Source organism: Phocoena sinus, chromosome 12, assembly GCF_008692025.1.
Source record: "Phocoena sinus isolate mPhoSin1 chromosome 12, mPhoSin1.pri, whole genome shotgun sequence".
In the NCBI taxonomy this organism is placed as follows: Eukaryota; Metazoa; Chordata; class Mammalia; order Artiodactyla; family Phocoenidae; genus Phocoena; species Phocoena sinus.
In genome coordinates this window covers 51,628,647-51,648,371 of record NC_045774.1, presented here as the reverse complement: position 1 = coordinate 51,648,371, position 19,725 = coordinate 51,628,647, and the positions used below count along the sequence as shown (strand labels likewise).

Sequence of the window (19,725 nt, the reverse complement as noted above, 5' to 3'; positions counted from 1 at the left end):
GAGGTGGAGGCTGCCTAAGGTTTGAGGATGCTACATTTATGATGGAGGTAGCCTTCGGTCACATATGCTTACTGTAAAATGACACCCAGTGTGGGTCTGTTGTTTCATAGTGAGCTGTTTGGAGAAGCAAGGCTTTGGTTGTGTTCCAAAGTAGGATCCAATCAATAGAAGACGTTTGTGTTGGCCTTTACAACAAGCATCTAATAAATAGATGGAACCAACTCGAAGGCTCAGGTCATGTGGTCGAGCTACAGAGCAGAGAATGGTGGGCTGGCAGCCCAGAGCAAGTCCGAATGGTATATTTAGACCCTTTGGACGGAAAGATGCCCACACTGTCGGCTATCATTACTTAACCAACTGCTGAGCAGCTCTTGGCCCTCGGACTCGTCTCCACCCTTCTTGTGCCCCATATCAACTATGCGTACAGCACGTTGACCTGGAGGAAAGGGTCATTCTTTAGCTCTGCTTGCTGTTTTTCCTCTGGAGGAAATCAAGGTCAACGCTGAGCGTGAGGAGAACCCCAGGCTCTCTATGTAGGATTTTAAGAGCACAGGTCTGGGGCCCTGTTTAGAAAAGCAGGGAACAAAGAAAAGCAAATCCTCCTCTAAAAATACGCTTTTGCCCAGAACTGCTTCTAAGTTAGGGGAATTTCCTGCAGCCTAGGAGAGCCAGTGTGAGCGTTCTTCTCAAGTACAGTGATTTGGTGAAGTCCCTGTGTGATGATACCACTGTAACCACAGAGGAATTTACCACAGGAAGTGTCCCAGCTGTTGCTTATTAGCATTAGAACAAATTACACAAAGCAAATTGTTAGCAGACATGTTTCCATAATATTTAACTGGTGGCAATAAATAAGAATGATTCTCTTTCAAGTAAATACTAGATTTCCAAAAATCCAGCTTCCAGTTGTCCATGAAGGAATCGTCTTCGATTAGGATAATGGTTGGAGGGAAGGGCACGCTGGAAGCTGAGGCTCCCAGCCCTCTTCCCGGGGCAGCACGGCCGGGAGTCCTGTGAAAGTAGCCACTGGGGTGACATCACAAGATGGGAACAGGACTCTTTGTACCTCTAGACGGCAGACCATCTGCTGGGCTCACCGCTGGACTTCTCAGCATGGTCATCTCATGCCATGGGGAACATGGAACGTGGCAAGACCACAGCAGAGCTGGGCAGCTACCCAGTTCTTGGAGTGAGTTTTGTAACAAAAATAAACCAAGACCACGGGACAGGTGTTCATCCCTCTCCTTAACAAAATATTGCAGTTTTGAGAAATCATCTCCTCCTTCCCAATTGCCTGTCTTGTTATCTGAGGTTTAAGGAAAAAAACGTGAGTCCCATCTCCTCCTCCTCCTCCTCTTAAACCATTGGAGAAGAGTTGAAAAAGCACCGGATCAGAGCAAATGTCATACAGCACTCACCTCCCACTCACACGTATGGAAACCTGGCTAGCTCCTTAGAAAGCAGAGTATCTCCATCTTTCAAGACCTTCTGACAATGACTAAATTCAAGTCCCTGGTCACTTCTGGGCACTTCCAATCATCTTCAGAGCCATGACAAAATTCTCCTAAAACAATCTCAGAAAGTAATAAAAAACATACTTTTAATTTAAATAAAATAAGAAATCTTCCATACAGCACATAAATACAAAAATAGGTTACTGTAGCTTAAAGGGTTGGGCCTGTTAGAAGAGGTGCTCTCTTATCGTCTTCCTAGGACAGTTATTTTTGTCTTCCCTTCTTTACTGTTTCCTTCTCACGTAGTATTCCTCCCCAGTGTATTTTAATATCCTATTTGGTTTTCCTGAGGAGCTCCCCACTCCTTTCTCCTGCTGTAAAGGAAAATACGAGGCAGCCCTGCCGAAGGGAAATGATGGAAGCGCTGGTGGGCACTAAACCAGCCCACTGGGCTCCCAGGCGAGGCCTGTCCCCTTAGTCACACAGAGCAGAGCCTGGGCTGGCTTGGTGAGTCCAGTTAGCACCTGACCTGGGCAGACCCAGAACCCCAGCACTGTCCCCCAGCTGCCTCCAGGGCACACCCTGTTGGTGTTAGAGGGGATACTTGGCAGTAACAGCTTAGAGAGAGTTCTGCCTCAGGGCTACAAAGCTGGGAAGGCATTTGAAACCGAGCAAATGCAAAAGCTGATACACTCCCAGCCACTTTCAAAGGCTCTTCCCACTACAGTGTCAGGAAACACACACACACACACAACACACACACACAGACGAAATGCACTTCTTTACCTGAAGTCTTCACAAAGGGAATAATGTGCCTCATAAAATATTTTAAATGCCTTAGGCAATAGAACTGTCTCTAGATTTTTTTTTTAAGTGTTAACAGGACAAGTGTAATTGGAAATGTTTGGAACGTGAACACACATACACACACACTAATTTGAAATTATGCAACTAACTATATCATTGTTTACCACAACCTGGAGCAAATCTACTGCCGTGGAATAACAAGTAACACATCAGTACAAGTTCAAGGGCCCCCAAATAAGCTCCCATTCAGATGAGAATGACACACGTGGCATGACTCTGCCTAAGGTCCGTTTAGAGGAGATGGCCTGGTATGTTTTACATTTGCTAAGCTATTTAACTGCCTGGTTTGACAAGATTTTTGAAAGGGGTGAAAATTAATTTAATTGCAGTATTGCAACAATAATTTGGTTGGCTAACTGCATTTCAGTGCAAAAACAGGAAAGGAAGAGAATTTCCTCCTTAGGTTATTCTCTGATGTGGCAGCATTCACTTCAAGAGTAATGAGATTTTTAAAAAGTCAAACCTTAAATATCATGGTTTCAGCAATCTGTCCTGCTTAAAGTTTAATGCAAAATGAGATAGCATCTCTGTGAGAGCAGTTCCACATGAATGTGGACCCAGTTTTCTCCTAGACTTGAGATGGGAAAATCTCTCTCCCCTGAAAACGACTCCGAGTATCTTCTTGACATTGTTTGCAGATGATTTTGATTTGGCGGCACCAATGTTGATGTGTTTGCACCGAGGGAGGCACTACTAAGAATGGTAGAAAGTTTTGAAAATATATGAGGTATACTGATGCAAGAGGCACCACAAGTTTCAGAGGATTGAGCAAAAATGGTCGAGTGAGGAACATAGGCTGTCATGGGATTTTCCGTTCTGAATATATACACTACCCATGGTATTTTTTTTTTTTTTTTTTGCGGTACGCGGGCCTCTCACTGTTGTGGCCTCTCCCGTTGCAGAGCACAGGCTCCAGATGCGCAGGCTCAGCGGCCATGGCTCACGGGCCCAGGCGCTCCTCGGCACGTGGGATCCTCCCGGACCGGGGCACGAACCCTCCAGATCAGCAGTGAGCAGTTCACGATTTACAAACTTTGAGGGACAGAGTCCATTTACTGTTTCAAAATCTTGAAGACACTGTCCCAAGGCCTGATTCAGGGTAGTTCTGTCAGGTGCCGGGACCAACAGACATTCAGCTCTCCTGATAACTCAAGCTCAGTTCCGTGGGCAGTTTTAGGACACTCTGCTCTATCCCTTTTCTGTAACGCTTTAAGTCCGTCACCATTTGCGTGTCTAAAAAGGATTTTGCTCTGATGTGCTTTCTCAAATACCACTCATCAAGTGGGTCTAAGAGCATGGCTTGGAATGTTTCCTATGATCCTTGTCCAAGTTCTGATTTATAGAGGATCAATATACCGATCTACCCAGGGCTGCCCTCAAGTTTGTACAGGTCTTGTCCTGCACAAGGTCACCTGGTGGAGGGGTGAGAAGGCTGCAATCCCACCCTGCTCCACTCACTGGCCAAGACGCCCGTCCAGGCTGCATCCCGAGGACGGTGTGCCTTTTCTGATTTGCATTTGGGCCAAGGGAGGCCCTGAGTGGCCCTTGACCTTCCCCCTCCCAGAGATCACAAAGTCTAGTATTCATCTCCTCCCTTACAACACTACGGACGTTTTTTAAGGAAGAGGACATGCCCACGGCAAAGGCAAATTCATTTTGAAGATATGTTTCCTATTCAGTGAGAGAGGAAGGAAAAAAGAGACAGGGAGAGAGAGAAAGGAAAAGGATCAAAAGAAGAATGGAGACAAGGCTGCCCTTCTGCCTAGTAAATGGTGGATTCATTGTCCGTCCCTGGACACAGCTGCAAAAGGGTAGAAATCAATTTTTTTCTATTACTCCACGGTGAGAAAGGAAAACCTATTTGTAAATTGAATTAAACCCAATAATAGCATGTCTGTGTACATGCTATTATTATTAAAATTAGCCACACATACAACTATATAATCCCACGATGTAACTAGAAATCAACACTCTCCCATTTCAAAGCTTAGTAGAGACATCTTTCTTCTTTTTTAAAGAAACACCATGGCTAAATGTCACTAAGCTCTCCGGCATGCCAATACATCGACACCTCAGTAATGACTCTGGAAGGGAAGGAACTCCAAAGCCCCATCTGGGAAGAACGTGCTTCCAAATTCTTGACTTTGCTGCTGGTGCACCTCAGTCAGTCAGTAATGATTGGATATGAACTAGAACCTTCTAGAAGACGGTTTCTTCCCAAGTTGCAATCTGTGGTGCTGACTGTGGAATAAATTCCCTGTGTCTGTGTAGGCTAGGTCTTGTTCACAGAAACCCTAATCCATCCACTGGGTATTGAGTATCAGGCTGCTGAAGTGAGGGTCCGGAAAATACATTAGCAGTCTGCCCTCTAGTGGGGCAACACAGTACTTCAGATAACTAGGGATAGAAAAGATTTTTTTTCCTTCTCTTTCAGAGAGCAAAAGAATTCAAGTTTTCCAGATAGTGCAAGGTGAGGCATTTATCCTCAGAAGACAGCTTCCAGAGCTGAATTAAGCAAGGCTCACGATGATAGGGTCCCCAAGTCAGAGCTAAAGACAGGTAGTGCTGCGGTGGGCGTCCCCACAGAGCCTGCAGGGACAAAGGTTCTTCTCACATCCTTGGACGTCTCCAGCGTCTTCCTTGGGTGATAGCATTCAGTTCCCCACACTCTCATTATAAAAGCAGTACCCACCCTAAGAGCAACCAACCTACCAGAAATGTTAAAAATAACAGGCTTCTTTGTAATTTTTTGGCAAATCATTAACAGAAGAACCTTTCAAAAGGACCATGTTGAATTTTTTAAAAGGTCAAGATGCACGAGTTTTATAAAAAGACCAAGTCTTTGTGGCTGTTCTTTTTCAGGAGAGAATCTTTGTGATGGTGGCAAATGTTGGTAAGGCAGAAGATGATCTGGAGATCTGTTGTCTGGATTTTGCTTCTATCTTTTAAACACCTTCAGAACTTGGCTTGCTTCAGTTTATCGATATGGTAGCAGAGTTTCAGTGCAGGTCCCAGCTTTAGGCCCAAGTATTTCATGATCATGTCACTCTTCAGCAACAGGAGGGCATTGCCATCAATCTCCTGGTGGAACAGAATCAGAAAAAAGAAAACCCAGAAAGTGGTCAAAGTAATCAAATAGTGGCCACAGTTAGAGTATGGTCAGGGAGTAAAGTAAGGGAATATGGATTTACTTAGATGCATATTCTTTTAGTCCCAAAGCAAGACCTTAAGAAAATAAACGAAAGCCTACAAATACTATGTGCTCCTCTTCCCATATTCTCCCTGGGGTCATATGATACACTGGATCTTTCATATTCCTGCTCTCTCCTGATTGAAGGAATCTAACATAGTCCCAGCCATACTCCCAATATCCCACATACATTTATCTCTTCATCCAATCTAGGGCTAAACAAGCAAGAAGTATTCAATGGACTGAATGTGCCCCCCCTACCCTCTCCCCAAATTCATATGCTGAAATCCTAACCTCCAAGTGGTGGTATTTGGAGGTGAGACTTTGGGAAGTAATTAGGTCATGAGGGTGGAGCCCTCGTGAATGGGGTTAGTGTCCTCATGCAATGGGAAGATGGCAGTCTGAAACCTGGAAGAAGGGTCTCACCAAAAGCAGACCTTGATGGCAACCTGATCTTGGACTTCCAGCATCCAGAACTGAGAAATAAATCGCTGTTGTTCCTAAGCCAGCCAGTCCGTGGTACTTTGTTACAGCAGCCTGGACTGACTAAGGCAAAGTATCACCCCATTAGACCCTGAAACTAGTAGTTACCTTTCCATTCCAGGTGCTGGTATAAGGCCCTGACTTCCATCCATCATCCTAATCTCTGGTTTCTTTCCGTGGGACACTCACCTGCCTTTCGCTGATTACCAAATTGCTAACAACACTCTATAAGGGATTTCAGGTGTTTTTTTGGCCCTGTCAATAATACTAGGTGGCATACAACTAAATAATGCACCTGCTTCATCTGAGGGTTTAGCACAAATAATTACTAAGGGAATGCCAATCCTCTGAGGTCCTGATATTGCTCCCATTTGTCTCTGAGAATGGTAACCCTCCAGACTGCATGTTGAACTGCAATGAAGACCCAGTGCAGCCAAAACAATACATACATAAAATAAATAAGTTCAAAAAATAAATAAATACAAATTAAAAAAAAGAACACCTAATGCAGGTGGGAAGGTGGGAGGGACACTGTAAAGGTCATCTATGCTACATGTACAAGAACCCCGAGAGCATACCAACAGGTACCACATTTTTCACTGCTGTAGCCGATCATTCCCCCTGTACTACCACACTGTATCACTCCTTAGTAAGGCTGGGTTTCCTCCTTCACCTATAGTGCTATTTTCAGATTACTAGAGACCAAGGGTAGAGATTTTGGGTGCTCAGGTGGGGAGAAGAGGCACAGTACAGGACTCATAGAGCAGCCCCTCTCATTCCTCTATCCAGCCAGCCACTCAGCCAGCAGTGATGGAGCACCTACCCTGCGTCACTCAGAGCTCATCTGCGGGCCCTCCCAGGGGCCTCACTGCCGAATGTTCTCTCTTTCCCCCACTTCCTAGACTTCCACTGCCTCCTGTCATGCTGGAAGGAAGCCAGAGTCCTCCCACCCAGATCTGTCTAAACATAACCCCTCTGCGGTCCTTGCTACGTCCTAACCCCTGAAACCTGTGAATATGTTAGGTTACCTGGCAAAGGGGAATTAAGGCTGCAGATGGAATTAAGGCTTCTAATCAGCTGCCTTTAAAATAGGAAGCGTATCCTGAATTATTGGGGAGGGAGAAGACAGTGCAATCACAGGGCCCTTCAAAGTGGAAGAAGAAATCAGAAGAAAAAACCAGAGTTGGCAGCCTGGGAAGGACTCAGCTTGATGTTGTTGGCTCTGAGGATGAGGACAGCGAGGTAGGAGCCAAGAATGAGGGCGGATCTCAGTGCTGAAAAGGGAAGGAAATGAGTTCTCCCTAGAGCATCCAGAAAGAATGTCAGCCCCACCGACACCTTGGTCTTAGCCCGGTGAGACCCCTGTCAGACTCCTGACCCACTGAACTGTAAGATAATAAACTTGTGTGGTTTTAAGCTACTACGTTTGTGGTGACAGGTTATAGCAACAGTCGATAACTGAGATAGGAAGCTTGGCAGGTAAAGTACTAATTCTTACCTTTTTAAAAAAAATTACCATCCTTACATATTTTAGAATCTCCTAAATAATTATGTGAATATGTAGATGGCCTGCTAACCAAAGGTCATCTACGAGCCAGGCGCTGTGCTGAACACTTTATGTGCATTTTCTCATTTAATCCTCAAAGCAGCTTAGGAATAGGCACTGTCTGTTGGCATATTGTAGGTGTGCTATAAATGTTTGTTTATGCACAGACGGACGCACAGACAGACGGATGGATGGGCAGGAAAACAGGCACTCCTGATAAAGGCCAAAGTGAGGGAACGGATGGGACAAACAAAACTAGGTGGTTGGTCCGCTCTGAGAACCCTGTGGTTCCGTCTGGCCTCCCTTGAGTGGTGCGCCCGGGCATAGCGCAGAGCCCCCCGCAGCCCCCTGACCGCCCCCAGGCCCACCACTGCGCGTACATGCTTCCGGAAGAGCTCCACATGGGGCCCCAGAGCCTGCGGGTCTGCGTCTTTCACGAACCAGACCACATCCTCCACGGACCAGGTAGAGGGGTTCCTGCTCCTTGGCCGCCGGGTGTCCTGCCTGTCCGGAAAAGGGCTTGAGGCTGGAAGGTAGAGCACAGAGAGGGAGGCCATGAGACAGCAGGCCTCGGGCCTTGGCACCTACCTGGTGCCTCCTGTCCCCACCTGGCCCTCGAGTCCAAGGCGGCGGCCCGAGTGACCTTCTGTGACAGAGAAAGGCCAGAAGTGCCTGCTCTTGGCAGGAGCCTGGAGCACCGGAGGCCACTCCTAAGGGCAGCAGCCTCCCCCTCTACACAGAGCTTCTCTGCTCTCCCAGGGAATAGAGCATTGGAAAACAGATCTCCTCCAGCAGGTTGAAATGGTGACCCATGTTAGAGTTTTAAAGACCCCTCCTGATCAGTCCTGTCTCAGTGGGCCCCGGGCCTGCTGTAACCAGGTTCCATGAAGCTCCAAATAGACCTCTGTAGTGCTGTGATGCCAAAACGACTTCAGGTCCTTTCCGCCTCCACTGGTGTCGCCCTGAGACAAGAAGGACGCAGCAGAATGGAGGGGCATTTTGTGCTTGTCCTGGGTCTCTGGTGCCACAATCTCAGAAGCCCTGTCTGTGAGAGGTCCATGCCCTGCTCTGCATGTGCAGAAAGAAGACTCACCGCCTACACTGAGCACCTCGCCAACCCTCAGGTCTGTCAGAGCACGCACTCCAACCTCCCACTAGACGAGGGATTCCTTGACAACAGGAGCCTAAGCCTGTGCCTGGTCCACAGCTGGTCCCTGGTCAGTGATTGTGGCATGAGTTGCATTGCTGCATAAATGCTTTTCCCACATGGCAGATTAAAAGGTGCAGGACATATGAAGGAGGAGAGAATAGTGAATCAATATTTAGGCAATATTTAGGGGGTGACTTGTTTTATATGTCCCAAACGAATTCATCCTCTTTCCCTAGAACAAGCATCCCCTCCTATCTCTCATGTTTCTGAAACCTCAGTGATATCTCTACCTCCTGTCCCTTATTTGCTCCCCGCATTTAATTATTCTGAAGCTATTAGAAGGATGTCTCTCACACTGGTCTCCTCTCTTCCATCCCTGCTGCCCCAATCCGGGAACTTCTTACCTGACCCTCTACAAAGGTTTTCTAGCAGATGTCCTCACCTCACGCTTTATTCCTTCTAGAGCAAAAACTGTCATGTCTTCACACTCTCCCTAGTGTCCCTTGTGGATGCCCCTCGCCCGTGCACCAAGTCCGTACTCTAGCACAAGATCAAGGGCTCTCTTTGGTCTCAATAACATCTTTCCTGCCTGGATAGAGAGGAAGAGCTTTGGTGCCAGAGAAACCTAGGGACAAATCCTGGAGCTGCCCGTCGCTAGCTGTAAAATGGCAATGCTCTCCACCTGGAAGGGCAGCTGTGAGGATGCAAGTGGGATTGGGGCTGGCCTTATGGCTGACCTGCATCAGGTGGTCCACAGAGGGAAGGAGGCACCCTGCCTGCCTCCCTGCCCGCCTCCCTGCCCTTCTGCACACTCCCATCTGGGCATACTGGTTCTGACCGAAAGTTCCTCCAGCTTCCAGTCTCCACCTTAGCTAGTGCTTTTGCTTCTCTCTAGAAGGTGTTTACCTTCCCTCCTTTCCAAAGAAGCTCTACCAGCCATCAAAGCCCAGGTAGACCCCTTCACAGGCAGCATTTCCGTGTCCTGCCATCTGGATGTCATCTTCCTCTACCTTTAACTCCCAAATCTTTGTCTGCACTTTTCTTAAAGATGCTTTCCACATCTGCCTTGTATTACCATTATGCATGTGCTTGCCTGTAACCTCCAGTTAGTTTTAATTTCTCGAGGATGATCTTTTGCATCTTCCCCCTTTTCGTCCACGGACGTCTACTGAGTGTCTCTTGTGTACCAGGTCCTGGGCAAAGTGTTTGGTGAAAAATGGGATCCTCTCATTACAGAGTTTACAATCATTGACTCTCCACAGCTCCATGCAAATATATTTGTAATATGGGTTCAATGAATGTAAAATGAATCAATATACTTCGCAGAAACAGTATAAGTAACTTACACAAAAGCTTTGTGCGAGTAATCCTTAATCCTATTTTCAGGCTCTGAACAATGAAGCAGCTTCCCTACAGAATAAATCTAAGTTAGAAGTTGGGAAGCCTTCACTTCCATTTCCCTTCTTTAATCTCAGGGTGCAGTGGTTTTCTGCTGTCTCCTTTTTTCCTCCTCTTTTCAATGTACTTGAGAAGTGCACGGTTCTCCAGCAGTGCTGAGAAAAGTACAGCATCACATTTGAAGTCTGTCCTAAATACATAATAGTTCGGTTGAGAATTGGATTTACTTTGAGATTTTCCCTGCCTTTTTTCCTTGTTGGACCTGGAAGGGTCCCCTAAGGTGATTTGGCAAGGGCTGGGGCGGTGCATTTTGGCGGGAAACTGTTAATACACCCTAGGACCATCTGAATGCCGACACATGCTTTTTAGAGATGATTTCACTGCATTTAAAGACATCTGCACTCAACATGAGGAAGAGGAACCACGGAAATCGCATTTGCCTTTGGAGCCTGCCCCATCGGAGCGTCGGCGATAATCAGGGTGATAACAGATGCTCTGATTACAAAGGCGGGAAGTCTTCAGTGCCAAGAATGATTTTAGAGTGATCAGAGCTGAGGTCAAATCTAATTTCCTGTGTTTGACAGGAAGGAAAACCACCAGACCGACTCACAACATCATCCATGGGAGCCTAAGGTCCTTTGAGCAAAAGGCCAGGGAAATACTTTCCCCATGAGCCACAGCCATGGAGTTGAGCAAGGTGGTCTGGCTTGTCTTTATGGGGAGGCTCTCCAGGTGATGAATGTGGAGGGGAAGTGGCTCCGCTCCTGGCACCTGGTACTAGCTGTGGGCATTGTCACTTTTGCTCTCTGAGGTGCCTCACAGTCATACAAGACAGCAGCAGGAAGCTGTCACACCTCGGGACCTGCACAGGATCCAAAGCACATGAATTAGCTCTAGGAGGAAGAGAGGGAACTTTCTAGCAGGTTGGAAGAGCCTTTGCAATGGCCTGTGCTCACACAAAGATAATAAGCACACTAGCCCCTCCAGCTGCTGCGAAGATGTCAGGAAGACAGATGGGTCTGGCCTGACACAGCCAGGCCAGGCAGATGTGACTGGACAGCAGTCAGACATGATAGAAGTGAAAATATCTTGCTCCTAAAGGAACAGAGCACGCAAAGCGCTTGCCAACCGCCTTTATGGGAGGTGGCATTCTCCAGCGTCGAGAACTTCATACGTGGTCGGGTCTGTTCCCTGGGCGATGCGGGAGACGTGTGTATAGTAAAACCCAGCTGTGAATAGATGTAGAATGAAGGATGGTGGTGGCTGTTTCTAACACTGAACTCACATCCACCAGGAATAGACTGACTGTGAATCTGTCTAAAGCAACCCCGGATATCTTCACAGCCCCGGTACTCGTGCTGCTGCCTGTGAGTCGCTCTCTGTCTCACACAGACCCACAAGCACATGCATAATTTCCTTTTGTTCATTCATAATTCAGAGGAAACTTTTTAGCTAACAATAGAGTCATGTGGAAGAATGGAAGGAACAATGAGCTGGGAGTTAGAAGCCCTTACCACCCACCCTCTGTGCAAGCGTCTCTGTGCTTCTTTGGTGTGAAATAAGGAGTTAGGAAGGATCTCCAAGGTCCCTTCACACCACAGGCTGTCCCGGGCAACACGAGGGAGCTCCTTTCTCACACATCTGTAGCCTCATCACTGTGTCTGTGTGCAAAGCACAGTGAATGCAGAGCCAATGGCCAGGTTTTGAGCCCCTTCCTGGACCTGATCATTCTATTCTCTATGAGCCTCTGTTTCTTCATCTTGTTTCTCAAAAGTATTGTAGGAGTCAAGTGACTATATGGCTTTGGGCTGGAGCCTGACAAGAAGCATCTTGGAAGGAAGCCCATCAGTCTCCAAAAGGGGCCCCTCAGAATCATTTGGGAACATTTGTTAACGTTTGCCTCTCTGGAATTGGACGCTGTCAGCGAGCAGGGCCCACATCTGTCTTGCTCACAGCTCCATCCTTGGACCTCAGAAGAGGCCCTGGCATATTGTGCTCCATAAGTATCTTCTGGCCAGGACTGACCAACATCTCTTTGAGTCGTAGTTGCCTCACCTGTCAAACACCTACCATGTTGTGAGGATTAAATAGGATAATGTGAAGCATTAAACGGTAAGAAATAATCAAAAGATAGTTGCTATTCTTATTATTATGTATCATTCCATAATGGCCAATAGATTTGTCTTCCTAAATTCTGTGGTCATCAGCTCACTTCCCTGTTCAGCCATGTCTGGTTTCCACAGAGTAAAGAAAGCCCAGTCTGCTTGACTTGAACCCCAAATTTCCCAGCATGATTTCCCTTGGCGTCCCTGCACAAACTCTTCTCTTTCCTTGGAATGAATAAGCCGTGCCGCACCTTCACTCATTCCCCGCCCCCCACATCGAGCGCTGTCCCCATTCTTCTTTCTCTTGCTGAATTGTTCTCTATCCGTCACCCAAGACCATACCCTATGGAATCAAACTCCAACCCATGGAAAGCATATAAGTGGTAATAACAATGTCAGAGTCACTTCAATTCTGAAGCTTGGACATACTTGTGGTTGGGAATGCTACAGCATCTCCTGTTAATGCAAATGTCAGGAAGCTTTTGTTATCTAAAGCCTCTTTTTTTTTAAATTTTTATTATTATTATTTTTTTGTGGTATGCAGGCCTCTCGCTGTTGTGGCCTCTCCCGCTGCGGAGCACAGGCTCCGGACGCGCAGGCTCAGCGGCCATGGTTCACGGGCCCATGTGGGATCTTCCCGGACCGGGGCACGAACCCGCGTCCCCCGCATCGGCAGGCGGACTCTCAACCACTGCGCCACCAGGGAAGCCCTAAAACCTCTTTATAGTTCTTAGTGATTATATCTTGGATGAGAGACAGAGGAGAGCGCTCAGATTTTCACCTGAGTATCAGCAAAAAACAGGGAAACGTGTCCTTTGAATACATCCCTTCAGAGTCCACTGACAGAGGCAATGGGCATGATGTATCAAGACAGCAGGAGGAATTACAAACAGTGCTGCAAAAAATTTCCTTGCACATGTCTCTGAGGAAGTTTTTATAGGTTATGTTCCTAGAAGTATTATTGGGTCATAGGACATGAACATATTTAATGGAACATATACAGTGATTTGGGTAGCATTGGCACCATCATGATATTGGGTCAATTGATGGGTATAATTTAACTATTGATTTATCCATTTTTATGTCCTTTAATAATATTTTATAATTTTTTAAATAAAAGAGTTGCACATTAAAAAAAAAAAAAAAGACAACAGGAGGCCAGGGTAGGTATTCACATGAGAGAGAGGACTGAGAAGTTTGTCCCGTCATCGATACCTACTGTCCTGTGCAGCCCCATGCCACTTTCTGGCTTCTGCGGTTTTAAACCATTTTGATTAGCACCAGGGGGGAGAATCCATTTCTATGTCCCTTCCAGGTTTATGACTTAGGTCAAACCCCCTTAAAGAGATATGGTTTCTTAATACCAACTGCTTTCACTTGGGATGCAATTTCAGAGCAATACTGAGCACTTCTTTGGGTGGAGGGAAAACTTAATAGCCCTCCAGAGGGCCTGCAGCCGGCACCTGGACTGGCAGCTAGGTGACAAATGGGTAAGGAGGCCAGGGGTTTCCTCTCCTACTTTAATATACTGCCACTCAATTCAGCGTGGTTTATCTCCATGGTTTCCAAATGCGTTTAGCTGTGCAAACTTTGTTCACACTACACAAATGTAGAACCCCACTCTTCAAATGTGAAGAGGCCCTGGGTAAAGAGGGCAGTGTTGGAGTACCATCTGCTCCCATCCCCTCTCTCCTATGCCCTAGAACCTCTGGGGGACCCCTTGAAGCCCATTTTGCATGGTTTGAAAATCCCTGGGATAATTTTGAAAGCCACCTTTGGAGTCAGTTGAAGTCAAATCCTGACTAAACACTTGACTGACTTGATCTTCAATTGCTATATATGTAAACTGAATATAATAAGACCTACAATAATAATATATACTTGCTATAATCATAAATTATAAGATATAACTTATAATAAGTCAGAAATATTGTGTGGAAAGTGTCTGGCCCACAGTAGGTGCTCAATAAATAGCTATTTAGGATATGCCTCAAACAGGCCCCTTACCTGGGGCTGCAGAGGATTCAAATTTGAGTGAGAGACCTCATGAAGCTGAGAGTCTGGCTCCTACTATGGGACAAGAGAGAGGAAGTACTAGAGATGAGGAGATAAAGTGCCACAGGAGGAAACAGGAGGGAAGGAACATTTCTAATCAGCAGTGACTGAAACTGCCAGTTGCCGACCCAATCTTTTTTTCCACTTCCGCTTACATCTTCCTGGCCACTGTCAGTGGCTTGCTTGGAGTGGAAGGCAGCAGGCACTGGTGGGCTCCATTTCTCTGGTCCCACCCAAGATCCTGAGAGGCAGGAAGTCCTGAGTAGTGGGGCTCTCCTGGGGTCTGCATCTAGGGCTCTGACAGAGAGGGCTCTCTCAGAGCTTGTTCTGAGCAAGGGTCTGGGCTTCCCTTTGGCTAGATTACTCAGACAGTAGATGAGGACCTAATTCCAGGAGAACAAAGGGCTGAAGCTGAGATGAAAAGGAAGGACAGGGGGGCTGTTGGAGTTGGGATGGGAGTTCGTCCCAGGACTCTGTTGGGAGGAGGCAGAAAGAGAAAGGGGGAGGGAGCTAAATACCTGAGACCCCTTTGAAGGGTCCTGGATTCCCCTCATCTGGGCCACCAGATGGGCTGGGATGGGGCAGACAACTCTTCAGTGATGGAGTGGTAGAAGAAGTTCTCGCCATTCAAATCGTGCATTCCCCTTACTGCTGAAATCCTACGCTTAAGACATAGGGTCTAAGATTTCACCAACTTAAATAGGAGAGTAAATATCTCCTTTTTTAAAGAATGGCAATACTCTTAGGTTTATGAGTCCATTCAATCAGCCTGGTGTCCCTGTGATTCACCACCTCGCGCAGCTGGGAATTGCATTGAGGAGAAGAGGCTGAGAGAAGGAGACGTGTGACGGGCAGAGGGACCCCAGAATGAGGGCTTTGACAAGCAGAGGCAATGTGAGGGCACTGGGCTCCATGGGGGGAGTTGGAATGGGGTAGAGAGAAAGATGTTTCCTGAACGCCTACTATATGTCTGATATTACACTAAACTCTGGGGATAAACCTAGGAAATAACTGTTCCCCTCATTTACTTTATGATGCGGGTTTTGTGCCAAATTTTGTTCCCTTCTCTTGTTCTTAGAAATCAGATGCAACAACGTCTCTCCCCTTTGGGAAAATGGGCTCTGCCCACTCAAACCTGCCTGGCCGACGGCCCTGCATGACAATGTTGGGGAGCAGGACCATCCATGTTTGGCAAGAGCCCCCATGGCTGAGGGAACAGTGCCTTGCCCCTCAAAACTGCCTCCCCTCCTCGGCCCACAGAGGCTCATCTGTGATGGTGAGGCTCTTTGAGGGGAGTGTGCGGAGGATCTGGGATCATACGCAATAGCTCACCACTGTGGCTGTCAGGGCTACCAGTGGACGAGCCAAGGCTCAGAACAGAAATGCCAGAGAAGACAGCCAGCCCGCAGGAGGCACCAGAGGGGCAAGATGAAGACTCCCTGACTCCCGGGCCTCTGGCCTCCTTTCTTTAGAGTTCTCAGGTGTAGAGTTGATGGGCTGTGATCTGTTGAGGGGTGTGTTCACGTGATCTGTCATTGCTGATGTTTATTGAGTTCTTACTAACTCTTAGGCCTTGTACTAAATACACATATGAATTTATTTAATCCTCCCAACAAACCTATGAAGTAGGTGCTATTATTATGATTCCAATTTCACAGGTGAGGAAACTGAGGCACAAAGAAGTTCAGACTTGCAAAAGGTCACACAGTCAGAAAATGGCAGATCCAGGATTCCAGCCCAGGCCATCGGGCTCCATAGTCCATGTGATTATCCACTATGCTCTATTCATACTCAAATACTGAATTGAAAATGATTTTTTTTAATAACATAAATCAAAATGGACATCAAGCTTCCCCTAGAATGACAGTACCTTCCTACACTGCATTCCAATAAGCTAACTTTAATGGGTGAGACAGAAGTAGCATCATAACCAGTATTGTGGGGGGCCTTTCCTAGTGGTCCAGTGGGTAAGACTCTGGGCTCCCAACACAGGGGGCCTGGGTTCGATCCCTGGTTGGGGAACTAGATCCCACATGCATGCCACAACTAAGAGCTCACATGCCACAACTAAGACCCGGTGCAGCCTAAATAAATAAATAAATGGAAAACCAAACCAAAACAAAAAAACTTACGGGACAAAAAAATAAATAAATAACCAGCATTGTGGGAATTTTACTTAACTCTGGTCTGCCTGTGTGTTTGTACCCTCCAAGAGTCGACCACTGTGCAAGAGGAACGTCTTTAGCAACTTCTGGTTCTTCTTTTTCCGGGCACAGAGCTAGTCTACACCTCTCAGATTCCTCCAGAGTTAAGTGTGGTAAAATGGCCAGCTCTTGCCAATGAAACGTGAGTAGAAGCAATGGGCATTACTTCCAGGCTCTAGGGAAACATGTTCATCTTCCTCGTTTGTTCCTTCCGTTTCTACCACTAGATGCGTGGAGCATGGGGGCCATAGGGGACAGGAGAGCCATGAAATTCACAGATCCTGGGTCCCTGAGTTGGGATACACACACCAACTAGGAACACCCACTTTGGACTCCTGGATAAAAAACTTCTATTGTATTTGAGCCACTGTACATTTTGGATTCTACTTATTCCTACAGCCTAACTTACGCTAATACACCATTTTCTTTGCTTATGGTCAAAGGTTGAAGTCAGCTGCCCTCAAGAACAACAAAAATCCATGAAGGGATTTGTGGAAACTTCTAATTTCCCAGTGTTGCTGTGTTCAAACCGCCACGGTCCCCCGGTCTCCCTACATTTGGTGGTCCCAGGGCGAGGGCAGAGGAGGTTAGGTCATGGGGAAGCCAGTGCATGCATTACATTACCACATCTGTTTCCTTCAAGAGAGGTCCCGTTTCTCTTGGGGCTGGAGCCAGGGGGCCTCAGCCCAGGTGCTGAGGGGCCTCCAGAGGACATGGGGCTGGTATGGGGACCACTGACTGTGGTGGCTGAGCCTCCCCCAAGGTGGCCGTCTCCAGAGTTCTGCCTCTTGCAGTACAACGAAGAGGAGGTGGGCAGGGAGCCCCTGTGGCTAAAGGCGGAGGAGGAGTCCACGCTGTAGCGGCTCATGCTCGCAGGGTTCACCAGGCACTCCTCAGTGGTGACTGTTTTTGCTAAGCAAGAAGGCAGAGCAGAGAAGCAGAGATCAGAGAGCAGTTCATGAAGACACCTGGTGCTGGGTCTTGGAAAACCTTTCCCCAGCAGCACAGGTGCCGCTATCTGTGGGGATGGCAGATGAGAAGGAATGGATACCACGGCATAATCCCAAATAGTTCACCTCTCAGCAGATTGACACCTCACCAACGAAGCATATTTTAGTAGGGATTGGGACATGTGACCCTCCATGTTCTGAGGAAAATGTGATTATCTTGGTTATTGATGACTTGTAAATAAAATTCAAACAAAGGTCTTTCTCCCTCCATGGCTCTGCTCCTCCAGGAGTTTCCGCCAGCTTGTCAGAATCTCCCTGCTCCCTCTTTTCTTGCCCATCACTACTGCCTCCCGCACCTGGCCCATGATTCCTGGGAGAGATCAAGCCAGAGCCACAGTGTCCCAGAGTTAGGAGTAACAACTTTGGCCTGGGTTTGTTTTTTTTTAACATCTTTATTGGAGTATAGTTGCTTTACAATGGTGTGTTACTTTCTGCTTTATAACAAAGTGAATCAGCTATATGTATACATATATCCCCATATCCCCTCCCTCTTGCGTCTCCCTCCCACCCTCCCTATCCCACCCCTCTAGGTGGTCACAAAGCACTGAGTTGACGTCCCTGTGTGATGCAGCTGCTTCCCGAAGCTATCTATTTTACATTTGGTTGTGTGTACATGTCAATGCTACTCTCTCACTTTGTCCCAGTTTACCCTTCCCCCTCCCCTTGTCCTCATGTCCATTATCTATGTCTGTGTCTTTATTCCTGTCCTGCCCCTAGGTTCATCAGAACCTTTTTTTTTTTTAGATTCCATTTATATGTGTTAGCATCCAGTATTTGTTTTTCTCTTTCTGACTTACTTCACTCTGTATGACAGACTCTAGGTCCATCCACCTCACTACAAATAACTCAATTTCATTTCTTTCTATGGCTGAGTAATATTCCATTGTATATATGTGCCACATCTTCTTTAACCATTCATCTGTCGATGGACGCTTAGGTTGCTTCAATGTCCTGGGTATTGTAAATAGTGCTGCAATGAACATTGTGGTACATGACTCTTTTTGAATTATGGTTTTCTCAGGGGATATGCCCAGTAGTGGGACTGCTGGGTCATATGGTAGTTCTATGTTTAGTTTTTTAAGGAACCTCCATACTCTTCTCCATAGTGGCTCTATCAATTTACATTCCCACCGACAGTGCAAGAGGGTTCCCTTTTCTCCGCACCCACGCCAGAATTTATTGTTTGTAGATTTTTTGATGATTGGCCTGGGCTCTGACACAGGTGTGATGGTGCTTCCTCCCCACACTTTTAGTTCCAGTACACACAAGGGCACTAACCTTCCACCAAAGCTAACAAACTAGGGACACAAATGCTGATCTGGATGGCCCCATGGTCTTCCCCAAACCCTGCAGATGAGAGAGAAAGAACCAATCTAAAGCGCAGGGGGAGTAGAGGACCTGGAGACTCTGCCAACCTCATCATCAGCTCCCCCACCCAAGTAGATCAGGACTTTCTACACTTTTAAAGCTCATTCTTGCAGCCTGTTGAACTCTGCGAGCTATACCTGTGGCCAAATGGTGTGGGCTGTTTTACTTTGTTTTGTTTTGAAGTACAAAGTCCAGAAGAATTATAGGGATAGAAAGAGGAAGAAAAATATTCTAGTAATTCCTTTTCTTCAGTCCCTCCCACCCCAGACAAGACCATATCTGTCTATCCCCATCAACAATCATCTATATACTACACATGATCAAAACAGATATAGACATTCCCCAAAGGCATTAGAATAACAAAAACCAAGGGATCCTCCAATGTTGGCAATGAGTAAACACATTTGGGCCACAAGATCCAGATGTCTTCTTTATGAATGGATTCCTCACACAACATAGGTATTGAAAGATTAAGAATTGATTTTATTAGGGGAACTAGCAGGTCTTCTCATAGATGGGGATGCATATGGAGCTTGCCTGGAAATAAAAACCATTGCATATGGAATGCAGCTAAAGCAGTGCCTAGAGAAAATTTGTAACTGTAAATACTTATATTTAAAAAGAAGAACATTCTCAAATTAATAACCTAATCTTCCTCATTAAGATACTGTGGGGGGAAAGGGCAAACTAAACTTAAAGCAAGCAGAAGGAAGAAAATAATAAAGATTACAGTGAAAATTAATTAAATAGAGAATAGAAAAATAGAGAAAATCAAAGAAACCAAAAGCTGGCTCTTTGAAAAGATCAACAAAATTGGCGAACTTTTAGCTAGATTGGCCGAGAAAAAAAGAGAAAAGACTCAAATTGCTAGAATCAGAAATGAAAGGGATGACAT

General features: G+C 46.5%; 1 protein-coding gene across 11 annotated transcripts in view; it reads right to left on the bottom strand.

The window, feature by feature from the left end:
* Positions 1-2,854: 2,854 nt before the first annotated feature.
* The window catches only part of SCML4 (Scm polycomb group protein like 4), a 106,393-nt gene continuing 89,522 nt past the window's right edge, over positions 2,855-19,725 (bottom strand). For 8 of the 11 annotated variants that reach the window (XM_032651077.1, XM_032651080.1, XM_032651076.1 and 5 more), the window contains 3 exons: positions 17,077-17,364; positions 7,921-8,066; positions 2,855-5,402 (listed from right to left, as the gene is read on the bottom strand). In XM_032651077.1, the coding sequence (XP_032506968.1) occupies positions 5,277-5,402; positions 7,921-8,066; positions 17,077-17,364 (560 nt within the window). In that variant the 3' untranslated portion in view covers positions 2,855-5,276. Of the gene's footprint in view, positions 5,403-7,920; positions 8,067-13,900; positions 14,908-17,071; positions 17,365-19,725 lie in introns of those variants that run through there. The other 3 variants (XR_004352517.1, XM_032651083.1, XM_032651079.1) reach the window with 3 other exon arrangements.